The sequence below is a fragment of the Rhinolophus hipposideros genome, assembly GCF_964194185.1.
Source record: "Rhinolophus hipposideros genome assembly, chromosome: 21".
Classification (NCBI taxonomy): domain Eukaryota; kingdom Metazoa; phylum Chordata; class Mammalia; order Chiroptera; family Rhinolophidae; genus Rhinolophus; species Rhinolophus hipposideros.
The window spans coordinates 43,802,075-43,819,040 of NC_138067.1; the positions used below are offsets into that span (position 1 = coordinate 43,802,075).

The 16,966-nt window shown below is 51.1% G+C and overlaps 2 protein-coding genes across 2 annotated transcripts; both read right to left on the reverse strand.

Annotated features, from left to right (window-relative positions):
- Positions 1-436: 436 nt before the first annotated feature.
- Positions 437-1,735, reverse strand: NTF4 (neurotrophin 4; the record flags this gene model as incomplete). The annotated part of the gene is made up of 1 exon (XM_081031599.1): positions 437-1,735. One exon carries the CDS (start codon positions 1,733-1,735, stop codon positions 1,103-1,105), a length of 633 nt encoding a protein of 210 aa, XP_080887725.1. The 3' UTR covers positions 437-1,102.
- Positions 1,736-5,547: 3,812 nt separating this feature from the next.
- Positions 5,548-9,927, reverse strand: KCNA7 (potassium voltage-gated channel subfamily A member 7). The gene is made up of 2 exons (XM_081031833.1): positions 9,331-9,927; positions 5,548-8,336 (listed from the first exon to the last, which is right to left on the reverse strand). The coding sequence occupies exons 1-2, from the start codon at positions 9,883-9,885 to the stop codon at positions 7,521-7,523; spliced, it is 1,371 nt and encodes a 456-aa protein (XP_080887959.1). The 5' UTR covers positions 9,886-9,927; the 3' UTR covers positions 5,548-7,520.
- Between the last annotated feature and the right edge of the window lie 7,039 nt (positions 9,928-16,966).

Below are 16,966 nucleotides of genomic sequence, written 5' to 3' on the forward strand. Positions count from 1 at the left end.
ACCCTCTCCCTCCCTTCCCAAGGGCCCAGTATGTGTTGGTGAGTGTCTGGGATTTCTATGTCCTTAGCCCAAAGCTGGTCATTAAAAAAAGTTTAAGAGCTATGGAGTGGTAATTCATGAAGGGGTGTCCTGAGGATGTGGGGTCTGCCTCTGATTTCCCTTGTCAGTTCCTTATTTTAAAGACCTTTTGGTCAAGACCTCTGCCTCCTCAGACCCCATTATTTCATCCCACCAACTCATTCTTCAGACAGGGAAAACTGTGGCTGCCTTCTGCAGTCTGGCCCAGGGTACCACTGACACCCTCATTCAGGCTCTGGTGCCCCTTTTGACAGATTTTCCTGGCCCACTCAAGGCCTGTCAGTGTCCAAGTGACCCCGATCCTAGCCTGGGGTCAGGCCAATTGGTCAGAACCTCATGCCCTACACAAACTGGACAAATTTAAGGTTTATTTCTTTCCCAATGTGGGGTAAAGGTTGTGACAGGGAAGGGCGGTGGAAACCTGACTCCAACTCCCTACCAGGGCCAAATTCTCTAGCATCCTGATCTCCTATCATTCAACCTGCTTGTGCTCCTACTGTGATGGGTAGTTCACTACCTCAAAATAAATTCTTGCCCCATCTGACCAAGTAAATTTCCCATTCAAACCCTAGCTCCCATTTAATTGCTTACATGTTCCAGTTTTTAAGCTCTTCCACCCACTTCTTGACATATCCCCTCGTCGTTCTCTCCAGCATGAGCAAAGTGATGTCCTCTGAGATTATATGGCTCAGTAACTTAGAAGCCAAGGGCCTCCAATGGTCAAATCCACCCCAGTTGATCTGACAAGCTGTGTATGAGAGCTGATAAACAGTAGGCATTCAAAACATTGGCTGTCATCATCATCACCCTCGAGTTTATCCGAAAACTCCTATTTATCCTTCAAAACCCCATTTGGTTTCATCACCTGTCTTGCACAGATCGAGCTGTCAAGATCAGAGAGCTGTGATTTTGTGACCATTTGACAAGTCACCAAACTGATACCCAGAGCAGCCAGGCCACCCCTGATGTCCTTCAGCATCCAGCTCTCTTCTTCCTCTGGTTGCCCAATTCCCGGTCATCGGCATCAGGCCCGGCCAGTCCGGCTGAGGAGTGTGCAGACACAGGCAGTGTCAATTCTAATCCATCGCCAGCCCACACGGCCCTGGGCATCAGTGGTCAATGCCCGCACATAGGATTGCTTGGCCTTACACTCAGACACCCAGTGCCTCCGGTCCACACCCCGGCAGCCGCCTCCACCTCCATCAGGGCCACCTTCCCCAGTGCTGTCAGTCTTGCACCGAGTCTCAAAGAAGTACTGGCGAAGGGGACTGCCGCCAGCTGCAGGCACCTCGCCCAGCACCTCCACTTCACGCCCACGCAGGTCCACAGCTGTCCGGCGGTCTGTCACCCAGCTGCTGACTGCATCGCACACCGCCAGCTCTCCCCGGCGACTCGCTGGTGCTGTCTCACTCACCCCTCGCCTACTTCGATTAGCTGGGCTGCCTGCTGGCTCCCCAAAGGCCCCGGCCTCCAGCAGAAAGAGTAGAGGAGGGCCCGCAGGGGTACCCCTGGACAGGACAACTCGAGGAGACAGGAGGTCCCACTCAGGGGCTGGAAATGGGGGCAGTGGTGAGGGAGGGGGGTGGGGTTCCACTGGGACACTGGGGAAAAGGCAAAGGAGGAGGATGGGGAGGAAGCATGAGGGGTGCGGGAGCATTTCGCTGAGCATCTGAGGATGAAGACAGGGAAGCTGGAGTTAGAAAAGAGGGTAATAATTTAGGAGAGGACCTGCATGCCAGAACCACAGGGGGGCATTTGTTCTAGAACCTTGGGGGACCCTATATGCTAGGATTGGATAATACCCAAATTTTAGATTAATCATAATTATTCTACCTCTATTATTAATAATAGCCAACAATTGGGGAAATACAGGCTCAGAGAGGTTAGTGACTTGTCCCAGGTCACACAGTCTGCAAATGCCAGAGATGGGACTCAAACCCTGTCTGAGCAACTCCACTCTGCCATACTGCCTTGACAACCCCAAGGAACCCTAAGTCCTACAGCCTGGAGGAGGTTTGAGGTTTCAAAATTCTGAGAAAGACCATGATCTGAAATCCTACGGAGACCCAAGTTCAGCTCAAAACTGCCACTAAGAAGGTAAGACACTTTCTCTTCCAGGCAGGGCCTCAGTTTCCCTGTCTGTGAAATTGACTTGAGGCTGGGAGATTCAGGTGGGGATGTGGACACTGCAGTTTCTCTACAACATTCTGGAAGCCTGTGGTTCTGGGAAAGGGTGGTATGGAGGGGACTGGGTAGTTACCAGACCTGTCAGCACCTCCTCCGTCTCCGAGCTCCCAGTCTGGGGGCCCCCTGGCTCCAGGGGGGCCCTGTGGGGGACATAGGTGGCCCCCTCCTTCCTGACATCTCAGGAGAGGGAGGGGGCAACCACCTAGGTGAAGAAGGGAACAGGCAGGTTATATAGGCAAGTGGGGGAGGGGGCCTGACTCCCTGGACACTCCCCTTCAGAGTGTTCCTCTTAAAGTGTAAGGTACCCAAGAGTCAAGGCCTCACCCCCTTCCTGAGGCCCCTTCCCTGCCCAGGTGATGGCTCCTGGCTGGGATGGGAAGCAGATGCGGGGAAAAGAGGGGAGGGGAGAGGCTGGAAAAGATTACATCCTCCTAGGCCCATTCATCTCCCAGACAGGGCAGGGGCGGGGCTGGTCTGGACACCCGGGTCCCTGAGGGCCCACACTCAGGAAGCCCTGGGTCCCCGAGGCTGCTTCCTGGAATGTTCTCTCCACACAGGACAGGCCAGGGCCCGTCCAAGACTTCTACTGCACATACCTGGAGTGGCTGCCTGCCCTGGCTGGGAGATGGGTAATGGGAAGGTGGAGTGTGAAGAGAGGCACATGTTGACCCAACCAGGACTAGGAGTGTAGGGTCCTCAGTTGCCTCCTCCCTCAGACCAGGAGTCCTGGTCCCCAGCTGCCTCTTCCCTTGGAGTCCAGCCCCCCAGACTCCCCCTCCCAGATGTAGAAGTCCAGGACCCCAAATCCTTCTTCCCTCAGACTAAGGAGTCAGAGCCTCCAGTCCCCTCCTCCCTCAGACCCAGGCGTCCAGGCCCTCAGCCCCTCCTCCCTTAGAGTTCTGAAGTTCAAGGACCCTCCTCCCCAGGTACTCAGATATACGGACTCCCAGAAGATTCAAGCTGGGGGTCAGGACTCCTGAGACCTCACTGGGGGTAACCTGCCGCTCATCTGAGACACTTCTCCTGCCTCAGTTTCCTCCGCCAAGCCCCGCCCCCGCCAGCCCCGCCCACGTCCCTCCCTACCCGGGGGCAGGGCGACCGGGACACCGGAATCCCAGGGGAGGAGACGCCGAGGCTCTTACCTGGGGCGTCCTCCTCTGCTCCTCCGACTGCCCCTGGGGGGGCGGCGGCGGCTCCTCCTCCTGCTCGCTGGCTGCACGGACGCCCGCTTGCCCGCCGGTTCCTCGCTGCACACGCTCAGGAGGGCCCGGGTCGGGCGCGGGGGCGTGGCGGCGCCCGACGGCGGAGGAGGGGCCGGGGGATCCCGCCTTCCACACGCGGGCCGGGACCTCGGAAGCCTGGCCTGGCTCGTTCAGCCCTCCGCCCGTCTCAGTCCCAGGAGGCCAGGCGCCCGCCCCCTCCTCTCTCAAACCCAGGAGTCCGGGTTCCAAGCCCTCTCTTCCCTCAGACCAGTAGTCTGGACCCCCAGCCCTTTCTTCCCCCAGTTTCAGCCCCCTCCTCTCTCAGACCCAGGAATGGGGACCCCTAGCCACCTCCTCCCTCAGACCCAGGAGTCTGGGCCCGAGATTCCTTTGCATTCTTTTGCCAATTAAGTGTCAATCCCCAGGCAGATTCCCATCCTCTGCTCTCACCCCCACTTTCCCAGGAGCTCCAGCCCAGACATTAACCAGCTGGGCTTGGGCAGTGATAAGGCCCGCCGCCCCGGGAGACAGTGGATGTGGGGGCTCTCCAGCATAGTCCTCTCTCCTGGAATTTCCTGGGTGGGGACTGGGGAGAGGGTCTTGTCCTGAGCTCAGATAAGAGAAATTCAAGGTACTATAGGATTCGGAGATAGACAGATATGACTTGGAAACAGAATGACCTTAGAGAAAGAAAGTGAATAGTGACAGATGAAGGCAGACCCGGACAGGCACAGAAACGGAGAGGAAAAGGAGACATAAAGCCAGAGAGAGGGACCCTAAGACAGACGGAAATGGGAGTTGGAGTTCCAGACAGTCCTGCTGCAGAACACTTCATCTCTCCCCTGGAGCTATTTTCAGGAGGAAAACTGACACCTGTCTTGGGGGGTGGGGGTAAGAGGCATCCCGTACCCCTCCCTCAATCTAAATATAGCATGGCAAGGTGGCAGGAAGGGTGTCCCCAGATTAGGGTGTTCCCCTCTCCTCTTCCCCATCCCAGCCAAGGCAACATAAAAGGTGGCTGCAGTTGTTTATTGGGGTGGGGGAGGGGCACTTCTCAGTCATTGAGAGTGTCCACTCAAGTCACCTCCCTGACCTCTCCACACTTTCCCCCACCCCTAAGCACCAGCACGTCCCGCCCCCTACCAGAGGGACTCTGTGTGACTCCTAGTCTCTAAAGGGGCAGTACAGGTGAGTTCACAAAGAAAAGTAACTGGGCAACAGTATCTGTCCCCCCTCACCCCATACTCTGGGTCTCAGTCTCCCTTTCTCTGAGTCTCTCCATCCCCCTCTCTCTGGATCTGTGCCCCTCTCTCTGGTACCTGCCCCCTCCTCTCTGGGTCTCTATCTCCCCCCTCTGCTTTCCACCCCCTCCATGCCGGTCCCCCTCTGTCTGGGTCTCTGTTCCTCTCTCTTTGAGTCTGTTTCCCCTCCCTCCTCTGGATTTCTTTCTTTTATTCCCCCCCCCCTCTAGATTTCTGAGCTCCACTCTCTGGTTCTCTCTCCTGCCTGTGGGTCTCTGTCCTCACCCTGGGCCTCTGACGCTCTCCCAGGCCACTGCCCTGCTCTCTCCTCCCCCTCCTCCCGGTGGGTGTTTCTCTTAGCTTCTGTCTCTGTTCTCTCTGCAGATCTTGGGTTCCTTTCTGTCTATGTCTCCTCTTCCAATCTCTATGCTGGGCTCTGTACCTGCCTCCAAGACTCTGTCTTGTGTCTGCAACAGTGAGGGAGTCTGTCTCCATTTCTGTCTCCTGATGTGCCTTTCTCTCCGTTTCAGAGGGAAGTGACAATCTAAATTATTTCCGACCTTTATCAAACTCTTCCCACAATCTGTATTTTCTTCTTTCTCTCTGTATTAAAGGTAGTTGGCTTAAATCACAGGTTTTCAAACTGAATTTCTTAGCTGCATTCTGAGTTGCCAAGAGGGGCTCCAGAAGAGGTGTGTTCCCCTCAAACCAGTTCCCTTCTGATGTGTCACCCTGGTGCCTCTAGGTAAAATTTCATTTGACCCAAAAAAAAGGGGGGGCGTTGTTAGAGCTAAAAAAAAAAAAAAAAAAAAAAAGAAGAAGAACAAGAACAACACTCTGTAAACCACTGGATGGGTTTTAATAAATTAATACAAGTAAAGTACTTTGAATGATGCCTGACACATAGGAAGCCCTATATGTGTTAGTGATTTAACCCTCCCCTTCTCCTTTTCCTCCTCCTCGAAATGCCCTTTTAGTACTGAAAGACTTCTGAAACTGTATGACTGTGTGATTCTGGGTAACATCCTCCCCTCTGAGCCTCAGTTTCCTTGTCTGTGAGGCTGTTTAGACTCAGAGGTCTTGTGCGTACCAGCAGGCTGATGTGGCAGGCAGCCTGCCACAAGTCCTGGCCCCTGGTGACAGGCCGCGTGACTTGGGAAGCCATTCTCATGCTCTAAGACTCTGGTTTCTCCCCTGTTTGTCTGCCAGGAGGATGGGGTGGCGTGCCCCAATTTGGGGATTTCTTTGTAATTCCATGGAATAGAGACTGCATCTCTCTCAGTCTCAGAGCACTAACTTTTTCTCTCTTGGCTTTCTCTGGGGCACTCTGGTCTGCCTACAGCTCTGGGTGTCTGTCCCTCTTTCTCTGGGTGCTGGACAAACCCCTCTGGGTCTCTATCCTCCACTCTTGGTCTCTGTCCCCCTCTCTTTTCGGATTTCTATCCCCCTCCCTCTGGATCATTGTCTCCTCCTCCCTGAGTCTCTATTCCTCTCTTTGGGCCTTTGTTCCCTCTTCTCTGGGTTTGTATCTCTTTCTTTCTCTGATTCTGTATCCCTCCTCTGGTCTCTGTCTCACTCCTCTGGGTTTCTGTTCCCCCATCATGTCTGGACAGAGGACAAACAGTGTCATCCCGTAGCTCTCTTCCCTGTGGCTCTGATCTCCATGCCTGGAAGCAAAACTGTAGGGGAGGACAGATAGTAAGGGGGTTTGAATGGCAAAACGAAGCGGGTGGGTAAATAGGAATGCCTACATCTTCCTAGTTGACCCAGAGGCTCTCTTCATGAACAACTGAATCTATGGATACAGAACCCAGCCTCACCCTTATGGTGAGTGACACTGGGCGAGCCAGTTCAGTTTTTCTCCCAGAGTCCATAATACCACACTCTCTCCCTGATACATGATTCCTCGCCAGTACTGTTATCCTCAGGTTCTGGTGCTACCACTAAATGCAAAACAAACCAACATAGCCCTGTGGAGTCACACAGCCCAACTCAACCCAACATTCCCACGGGACTCACAATGACACAACTTGATGTAACTCAGCTCAGCATGGCCCTACGAGACTTGAATGGTAATACAACTCAATACGACTCAATTCCAGGGGCCCCGAAAAACTTCCAGCCCCATAACTCTACACAATCCAACCCAACAGAATCCTGGGAGACTCATAGGGTCATACATTCCAACCCAACTTAACCTGATGTGACCTAGAAAGCTCACATTCTATCACTTGACTCTTCGTATTTCTACATGACTCACAAGTTCACAGAACCTAAAATAACATAGCTCTAGAAGAATCACGAAGTCACACAATTTCCAACATGTCTCAACTCCACGATACCACGCATGAGCACGCAATTAGTCCCAATAATGCCATGGGTGGCCACCTAATTTGACCCAACATGGCCCTGGGGGACTCATAAAACCACAGAATCCTGCACAACGTAGTTGGACACGACTCACCCAGACTGACAACCCAACCCAACATGGAAGTAAGAAACTCACAAAACTATGTGACCAAAACTTTTTTCAACACTACCCCAAAAGACTCCACAAGCCTTGCACAACCCAATACAATACAAACTAGCACAGTCTCCCCCTCAACTCAGCCATTCATTGCCACCTAAGGAGGTACCCATAGGAGCTACCAAACCACAACTCAAGACCCAATAAGACTCAGTGTTCCCCAACTCATTACCACTTAACCTAGTTCTTCCTAAACCCAACCCCCTCCCCCCAGCCTTCCCCTTCATCCCTCCCTTCCCGCCTCCCTCCAAGGAAGTGTGAGGTCCTGCAGGCCTCAACTGTCCCTCACACTTCGGTGACCATGTGTTTCCCAGGGGGGGCCCAAAGGGGTGGTGGTAGCTCAGGCACCTCTCCATCCACCAACCCTCCATTGACCTTGCCCTCGAGTGGGCCACAGGGCTGCGTGTCCACATGGCTATACATCCCAGGCTCCTCTCCCTCTGTCTCCCGGTGGTAAAAGTAGCTGAAGTTGGAGACAATGACGGGCACAGGGAGGGAAATGGTCAGCACACCAGCGATGGCGCACAGTGAGCCCACTATCTTGCCACCCACAGTGACGGGCGCCATGTCGCCATAGCCAACTGTGGTCATGGTGACCACTGCCCACCAGAAGGACTCAGGGATACTGGTGAAATGGGAGTCTGCCCGGTCGACCTCGGCAAAGTAGACGGCGCTGGAGAAGAGGACCACACCAATGAAGAGGAAAAAGATGAGGAGGCCCAGCTCACGCATGGAGGCCCGTAGCGTCTGGCCCAAGATCTGCAGGCCCTTTGAGTGCCGGGACAGCTTGAAGATGCGGAAGACGCGCACCAGTCGGATGACTCGAAGGATGGCCAATGACATGGCTGGCTGGCCCACCCCCCGCTGCCGGGCCAGCTCGGTGCCCAGCGCCACAAAGTAGGGCAGGATGGCCACAAAATCAATGAGGTTCATCACATTCTTGAAGAAGGCCGCCTTGCTTGGACAGGCCAACAGGCGCACCAGCAGCTCGAAGGAGAACCAACAGATGCACAGTGTCTCCACCACAAAGAATGGGTCATCGAAGGGGGTGCGAGGTGGAGGTCCAGGCACAGGGCTGGAGCTGTTCAGCCGAGTAGGTAACTGCAGGAAGGAAGGGGTTCAGGGAGGACCACACCAGGCTGGGACACAATGGAACAGCCACATCTGTTGTTTAAATATCCAACTACTTATCTACAAATTGCTCAGTAGCCACTGCCCCAGGCGGCCAGTGATCCAGTTGTCATAGACTCTTTCCAAGGACCCCAGGGGTTGTCCCTGAATGTCTGACTTTATGGTCCCTCATCTTTTACTGGAGGGGCCTCATAAAATGATGCTTGAGTGGGGCTCAACCTCTTCCCTCCCAAAGCCTGACTCCAAGCATTGATTTTTCTAGGTAGGGAGGATTCCCCACCCTGGCCCCACTCCCTTGTGCAATGCCCCCCCAAACCCAGCCCAGACTATAATGGTTAAAGACTTTTCTGTCTTTCACATCTGGGGGCCCTCCCCTCACTGCCTGAGCCCAACTTTCTCTGTGATGTGTTCTTCCTACCCTAGCCTTATGGGACCCATCCTTCTGTCTCCAGCTCTCTCGGCTACTTTCTTCAGGACCGATTCTCACCACTTGCAGTCCATCCTTCCCATTGGTTACTGTCAGGTGCACAGACCCTGATTTTTCAGGCTTTCCTCCACCCACCACCTTTGATTTCTTAATGTACCTGTACTCCTGTCCTCCTGCCCTCCTCAAGCCAGGTTTCTCATCTACTTTAACCCTGCCTTCTGAAAGGGCAGGCCCATCTATTCAGGTCCTCAGGCCCCGCCCCCAATAACTGTACCTTCCCAAGCCCCAGCTCTTAATGGTGGAATGCCCTGGTCAGGCCCTGTCCCTGGGTTGCTCATTCCTCAAAGCCCCTTGCCCCACCTATGATTAGCCAGGTCCTCCCACAAGACCACCATGCCCCGCCCACCCACAGCCACCTTCCTGAGAGGCCCGCCTCCTTCTGCCCGTTAACCCGTGTTTTGATTGGCCCGGTTCCCGTGGATCCCGCCCATCTCCTCCCAAACCCCGCCTCTCTCCGCGGAGGCCCCGCCCCCTCACCGGTCCAGCGGCAGGCACCGCGGCAAGTCCCGGGTTGTCGCGGTCGTCACGGAAATCGGGCAGCGTCTCGAGGCAGAAGACCACGATGGAAACAAGGATGACGAGCACAGAGACGACAGCAAACACGCGCGCGGCCTGCGAGCTCTCGGGGAACTCGAAGAGAAGCCAGAGCTGGCGCGCGAAGGCGCGGCGGGGCAGGGGGCGCTCCGGCGGCACGGCGCAGCCCTCGTCCTCGCGCAGACGCGCCAACGCCGCCGCGCCCAGCCCATAGAAGGCCACTTCCTCTAGGAAGACGTCGAGCGGCACGTGCGCCGGCCGCCGCAGCCGCCCGCCCGACTGGTAGTAGTAGAGCACAGCGTCGAAGCTGGGCCGGTGCCGGTCGAAGAAGTATTCGCCGCGCGCGCCGTCGTAGAAGCGGCTGCGACGCGCCGGGTCCCCGAGCAGCGTGTCCGGGAAGCGGCCCAGTGTGCGCGCCCGCGTCTCGAAGCGCAGCCCGGCCACGTTGAGCACCAGCCGTTCGCAGCAGCCGCACGGCGGCGGGCACCGTGGCTCCATGGCGCACGCAGCCCCGGCGACCCGCGGACAAACGTGTGGCCCCGACGCCCGGCCCGGCCCCGCCTCGGCCGCCGCCCCAGCCTGGTGTCCGGTGTCCACGCGTAAAAATAGCCCGGCCCTCCGGCCAGGGCGCGGGGGAGGGGGCGCCGTGACCCCTGCAGGGCAGAGCGTGGCTGCGCACCCTCTGCCAGGGCGCCCTCCCTTTTCCCCCAGCGGCTGCCTTGCTGCGTTTTTTCCGCATCCATTCCGTTTTCAGGTCCCCTTACCCTCCGTCTGTCACCCGGGATCTCTGTCCTGCGTCTCTCCGGATTTCCGTGTGTCTCTATTGCGTATGTGTCTCTCACCTCTTTTTTTATGAGTATCTGAGCTCCTCTGTTGGAGTCACAAATTTCCACCTCTTGCTTTCTCTCATTCTCTTGTATGTCTCTGCGTCTGGCTATGCCTTTGATTTGGGTGTGTGTCAGGGATGTATCTCTGATTGTCTTTATGGGTCAGTTTTGCCGTTCTGGGGGACCCTGTGCCTTGGTGTCTCTGGATCTCCGTCTGTTTTGATTCTTGTTTCTCAGGGGTCCATCTCTGTTTAGCTCGTTTCTCTTGGTCTCTGTCTCTCCCCCCTGCCTGGGTCTCTGCTTATCTCTCTGGGTTTCTTCTCTCTCATTATCTCTTAGCTGTCTCGGTTTCTGTCCCTGGGTTTCTCTGGGGCGTCCCTTTGGGTATCTTTTCCCCCCTGTATCTGTGAATTACTGCGATTTTCTGCCTCAGGGTCTCCGGAGTCTTATTCTGAATCTCTCTCTGACCATCACTCTTAGGTCAGCTCCGCCACTATCCTGCTGGTTCTTGCCCGGTCCTGGGACGCTCCAGCAGCTGCAAACCATGAGCATGTGCTCCCCTCACTTCGGTCCCCTCGCCAGGGTGTCCCCCGAGGTCTCCACCTGGATTCTCTGCCAGATATTCTGAGACCCGGCAAGACTTGAGCTGTAGCCCTGTATAGCGCCAAAGGAGGCCAGGCCTGCCAGGAACGGGTGGGGGTGGGCTGGGCGGATGCCGCAGTGTCACTTGAAGGAACCGAAGGACAGACAGACGATGGCCTTCCAGCCGCTGGTGTCCTATAACATCGCGTAAAAATAGCCCCATCGGATGCGCTTGCGGGGAAAGTGGTGGAATTGGTCACCGGGACTCCAGGGAATGCGATCCCGGGCGCCCTCTGCTGAACGAGTGGAGAGAGACACTGAAGGCTATAAAATTGCCTGCAAATTTCCGCACTTTCTCTTCTGTCTACAATTTCTGTGATGCTATGTCACCTTCCCTTTGGATTTCTGTGTCCCACTTTCTGGGTCTCTGTCCTCCATCCCTCTGGGTGTCTATGACCATCTCTTCTATGGTCTTTGACTCTCCCTGTCTCTGGGTCTCTGTTCCCCCATCTCGATCTTTTCTCTCAGGTCTCTTTTCTCTCTGCCTCCTCTTTTCTCTCATCCTCAGAGACTACAGAGAGACCCCTCTATGTGGGTCTGTGAACTTTCTGTGTGAACTGATTCCCCTCCTCCCTGCATCCCTGTCTCTTATACCTCCTACCACCGAGCCTGGACACTGTTGCTCCTGTGTCACTTCCAGACAATTCTCCCACCCCCAGCCCGTTTGAAGCTCAAGCTGTCCATGAACACCTCTTCCCATCCTTCCCTAATGAACTCATCGCTTTCCCTTCTGGCCACTCCTCTGTCATGGAAGCTTTCAGATCCTGGTTCACTGTCCATCCCTCTAAAGCTACTGTCGTAATTCTTAGTAGTTTCACCATCCCCATGATGATCCTGCTAAAACCTGGCCTGTACTGGATTGTCTTTTCCCAAAGGAACACATTCTTCTCCTACAAGGTAGTTCCAAACCTTGTCACCCCATCTCGTGGAGTCCATGTCCCCAGCTTTTGGTGACTCCCTCAAACAGACCACCTTGGAAAGCAACACGATGTGACTTCCAAGGTTGAGACATAAAAAGCAACTTCTGCCCCACTCTTTTCCTTCGGACACTTGTTCAGGCCAGATAGAGAGGCCCAGGTGGAGAGGATCTGAGGCTACTCGCCCTCAGCCTTAGCTAAATTCAGAGCTGATCACCAGCACCAACCTGTAGCCAAGGAGAGCACCTTGGAAGCACATCTTCCAGCCCCAGCCAGGCTATCCCTACTGACACTCCTGCAGTAGATAAGCCGCCCCACACCCGCAAAGCCCCAAATTGCAGATATGTGAGCGAAATAAATGACCTTTCTTGTTTTCAGCCATGCAGTGTTTGGTGGTTTGTTACAAACACCATAGTAAGACAAAACCAAGAGTATCACCTCTCAGTACTCCAATCTCATTTTCATCGATCTTGGCCTCCACCCTGCCCCAGCCACCCATCTTTTTTTTTTTTAATAAGTTTTCTTGAGCTTCAATTTGCATACCATACAATTCACCCATCTAAAGTGTATGACACAATGGCTTTTTATGTATTCATATGAAATGTGCATCCATCACTGCAATCAATTTTAGAGCATTTTTGTTAAATCTCAAAGAAACGGCACCCCTTATTTGTTGCCCCCTAATCATGCCACCCACTTTCATGATCATACCCTTGTCCTTGTCCTTAAGACTCTCCAGTAACTGTCCTTACTCTCTAGTAACCCTCCAAACTCTGTATTTTGATCTTCCCAACTTGTCTGTCCTTGCTCTCCTTTTCCCCACCAACTAAATTTTTAAAGCTTGCAAACTCACCAGCATGTACAATGCATGGACCCTGTTAGCTTTTTATTATCTCTGACTTCCCCCACCTTCTCCTCCCTTCTCTCTTCCTCCTGCTTCCACTGTCCCACGGTCCACCAATAAAATCACTGCCTTTCTGATGTCTTTTAACTCTCTTGCTTATGACCCCCTCCAGAGCACTGTTGAGGCAAAACTCTAACCCTAGTACATCCTTCTCTCACCTACTCTGTGCCTTCCCAGGGGGCTCTGAGTGGGTCTGGACCCCAAACGCCAGCCCTGCCTGCAACCCTATTGCATGTCCCTTATCAATGTACACTCTGCCTCCCCGTGATGGCTGTTATCCATCTTCATTCTCTTCAAATCCCCCACAGCACCCTGGCCCTCGCCTTCTTCAGTCAGCTGATTACCTCCCTCATTCCACTGAAAACATAGAAGCTACCAGAACACTTCATCTTCCCTCAGCACCCCCCACATATATATACATATACTACTAAATATATATCTAAACACCCCTATAGCCTACTATGAAGAGAGATTTGAGACAGCTCTGGCCTATATGCAAAATGTAATATATACGTGTATATACATACCTGATGTACATATGTATATGGTATATGTATATGTATATGTGTATGTTTTAACTCTCTTGCCTATGACCCCCTCCAGAGCACACATAAATGTGTGTTCTTTTAAGCCACCAAGTTTGTGGTGATTTGTTATAGCAGCAGCAGAACACTAACAGTCTGTTTCTCCCATTCCTCTGCATTGTCCCCGTGTTATAATAACATCTTTGTTTTTACTTTTAATTTTGAAATATTTTGAGACTTACACAAGAATTGCACCATTTGCAACGATACGGATGGACCTAAAGAACATTATGCTAGGTGAAATAAGTCAGTCAGAGAAAGACAAATACCGTATGATCTCACTTATATGTGGAATCTAAAGATCTGAATAAATGAGCAAAGTAAACAGAAATAATCTCAGAGATATAGAGGAAAAACTGCTGGTTGCTAGAATGGATGGTGGACGGTGGTAGGGATAAGGAAGAAGGGGAAGGGATTAGACAGCATAAATTGGTAACAATATTGCCATAGGGATATGGAAGACAGTTTGGGGAATTTAATCAATAGTGTAAAGATTTTGTAGGATGTTAGAGAGGAACATGTCTTATTAGGGAGACCACTTCATGGACGGTGTAGATGCTTGACCACTGAACTATACACCTGAAACTGAAGTTGAATAATATCGTATGTCAACTATAATATATATAGTCACGGGATATGGAATATAGCATAGGGAATAGAGTCAATGGAATTGTGATAGATATATATGATGTCAGAGGGGCAATAGATTGGGGGAGGGAGGTTATCACTTTGTGAGGGGTGAAATGTCTAACTATTGCATTGCTTTGTACACCAGAAACTAATTTAAAAACTGGAAAAATATAAAAACAATTGCAAAGATAGCACAATTTGTGAATATCCTTCGCCCAATGTCCCCTAATGTTGGTATCTTACATTGCCATACTACCTGCATTAAAACTAAGAAGTTGACATTGGTACAATACTATTGACTAAGTAACTTTCAGATTGCCTCCATTTTCCCACTAATGTCCTTTCTCCATTGTAGGATCCAATCCAGGATACCATGTTGCATTTAGTTGTCATGTCTCCTTAGTTATCTGCAATCTGATTGTTTCTTACTTTTTCTTTGTCTTTAATCACCTCAACACTTTTGAAGAATACTGGTCAGTTATTTTGGAGACTGTCTCTCAATTTGTGTTTTACTGTGATTAGATTGAGATTATAGTGTTGTTTTTTTCCTGTCGGGGAGCATGCCTCAGACACAAAATTCCCCTCTCATCACATCATATAGGGGGCACAGTGTTGGTATGTCTTATCATCGGTAATGTTCACTTCGATCACTTGGTTAGGGTAGTGTCTGCTGGGTTTCTCCATCGTAAAGTTTGTATTTTTCCCCTTGTAATTAATGACTGTTTGGGGGAGCCATGTTTTTTGTTCAGTCAAATTTATCAAGGTTTAATTTACATACAATAAAATTTACCCTTCATAGTGTACATTTCTATGAGTCTTGGCAAATGTATACAGACATGTAACTGCCACTCTAATCAAAATATAGAAAAGTCCCACCCCTTTCCTAGAGTTTCCTCCTTCCCTTTGTAGTCAGTCAACAGCTCTCCTCTGAGCCCCGTCCCACCCCCCGTTGCCCGCTCATGGAAACTACTGCTCTGTTTTCTGTCCCTCTGTCCCTGTAGTTTTGTTTTTTCCAGAATGTCAAATAAATGAAACCATGTGGTATATAGCCTTTGAATCTGCCTTCTTTCACTTAATAAAATGAATTGAAGATTCATTCCTGTGGTATCAGTTCTTTCTTTCTTAACTTTCTTAACTCTCAGTCGTATTCTAAGGCATGGATATACACCCATTTGTTTATCCATTCACTCTATGAAGGACATTTAAGTTACATTTCATTTTTGGTGATTATGAATAAAGCTGATGTAAAAATCCTTGTACATGTTTTTGTGTGGACATAAGTTTTCAGGTCTCATGAATAAGATAAGTAAGTAGCTAAGAGTGGGCATGATAAGTGTATGCTTAACTTTTTATGCCATCAGCAGACAAATGTATCATAAGACTTTATCTTAATATCTTTTCTATCTTAAAAAAAAACACTCCTTGACTCTACTTCCCTCTCCTGCTATTATCACCTCTCTCTGCTCCCCTTGTAGCAAAACTTCTCTAAAGAATTTTCCCTACTTGAGGTCTTCCTTTCACCTCCCTCCCATTGTCTTGTCAAGGTCACCTATGGTTGCCAAACCTCAGGCCTTACCTTTTGCATTGGACACACTGAACATTGCCTCCTTGAAACATTTTCCTTCTTGGCTTCCTGGACCCCTCACTACCCCAGTTTTTCTCCTAAATTCGTGATCACTCCCACTCAGTCTATTTTGCTGGTTCTTCCTGCTTTATCTAAACTCTAAATGGTGGAGCGCCTTGGGACTCTGTGCTCAGACTTCTTCCCTTCTCTGTCTTCTCTCATTTCCTAGGTGAGTTCATTGATCGCATGGCTTCAAATACTATCTTTATTCCAATGACCCCCCAAATCTGGGTTTCTAGCCCCCAACTCTTCTGTAATTACCGTATGTCCCAACTTTCAACTCCACATGAGTGTCAAATGGGCCTCTCTGACATGTCTAAGCCCACAACTCCTCCTCCATAACCCCACTCTTCCCTATGCCTTCCCTCATCTCTAAAGAAATGGCACTATCAATTACCAAATTGCTCAGTCTACAAATCTAGGAGTGAGGCTATTATTAAGGGGAGATTAGCTTCATTTTTCCCCCCTTCTTCTGCCTCCCTTTAGCCTCGCCCCCCCCTCCCCCAGTTCAAGCCACTGTTTCTCAGTCTAGTTGTGTAGGATACAGCTCTCTGGCCCATGCTGGTATTGAGTATTGTGCTTCCCTCCCGCCGACCGGGAGGCAGTCGGTAGCCAGCAGCACACTGCAGACCGAGGCAGCCCAGCTCCAGCCGTTGTTCACAATCTCAGCTGTAGAGGGCGCAGCTCACTGGCCCATGTGGGAATCAAACAGGCAACTCCAGCATTAGGAGCACAGCACTCCCTCCAGCCACCTGAGCCATCGGGCCGGCCCTTAAAATTGTTCTTTAAACTTGTTATTCTGAAATGATTTCAGACTTACAGAAAAGTTACAAAAATAGTATAGAGCTCCCATATATCTTTCACCCAGCTTCCACCAATGTCAACTTCTTACATGACCAAGTACAATTATTTGTCAGGAAATTAAAATTGGTATAATACTATTAACCAATAATACCATAGACCTGACAAATTTCACCTCTCCCATGGATGTTCTTTTTCTGGTTCAGAATCTAATCCAGGATTCCACGTTGCATTTGATTCTCTCCTTAATTTTCTCTAGGAGTTATTTTTGACTTCTCTCTTTTCTATACACTCATCTCCCACTCTTACAGCAATTGAATAAGTGAGCTCTACTCTCACAATATATCCTGAATCCCACCACTGCTTTCCACCTCACTGTTACCGTCTCGGTCCAAGTCACCATCTCTTCTCTGGAAATTGTAGCCTCCTACCATGTTTCCCCAAAAATAAGACCTAGTCAGACAATCAGCTCTAATGAGTCTTTTGGAGCAAAAATTAATATAAGACCCGGTCTTATTTTGCTATAAGACCGGGTCTTATATAATACAAAACCAGGTTTTATATTAATTTTTTGCTCCAGAAGATGCATTAGAGCTGATTGTCCAACTACGTCTTATTTTCAGGGAAACATGGTAATCATCTCCCTGTTC

Bases quoted from the DNA above. Each gene is read 5' to 3' on its own strand.
- KCNA7 (XM_081031833.1), bottom strand. From the start codon at position 9,885: ATGGAGCCACGGTGCCCGCCGCCGTGCGGCTGCTGCGAACGGCTGGTG. The intron at 8,337-9,330 runs GTGAGGGGGCGG...TCCTTCCTGCAG, and splicing joins CGGTGCCTGCCGCTGGACCG to TTACCTACTCGGCTGAACAG.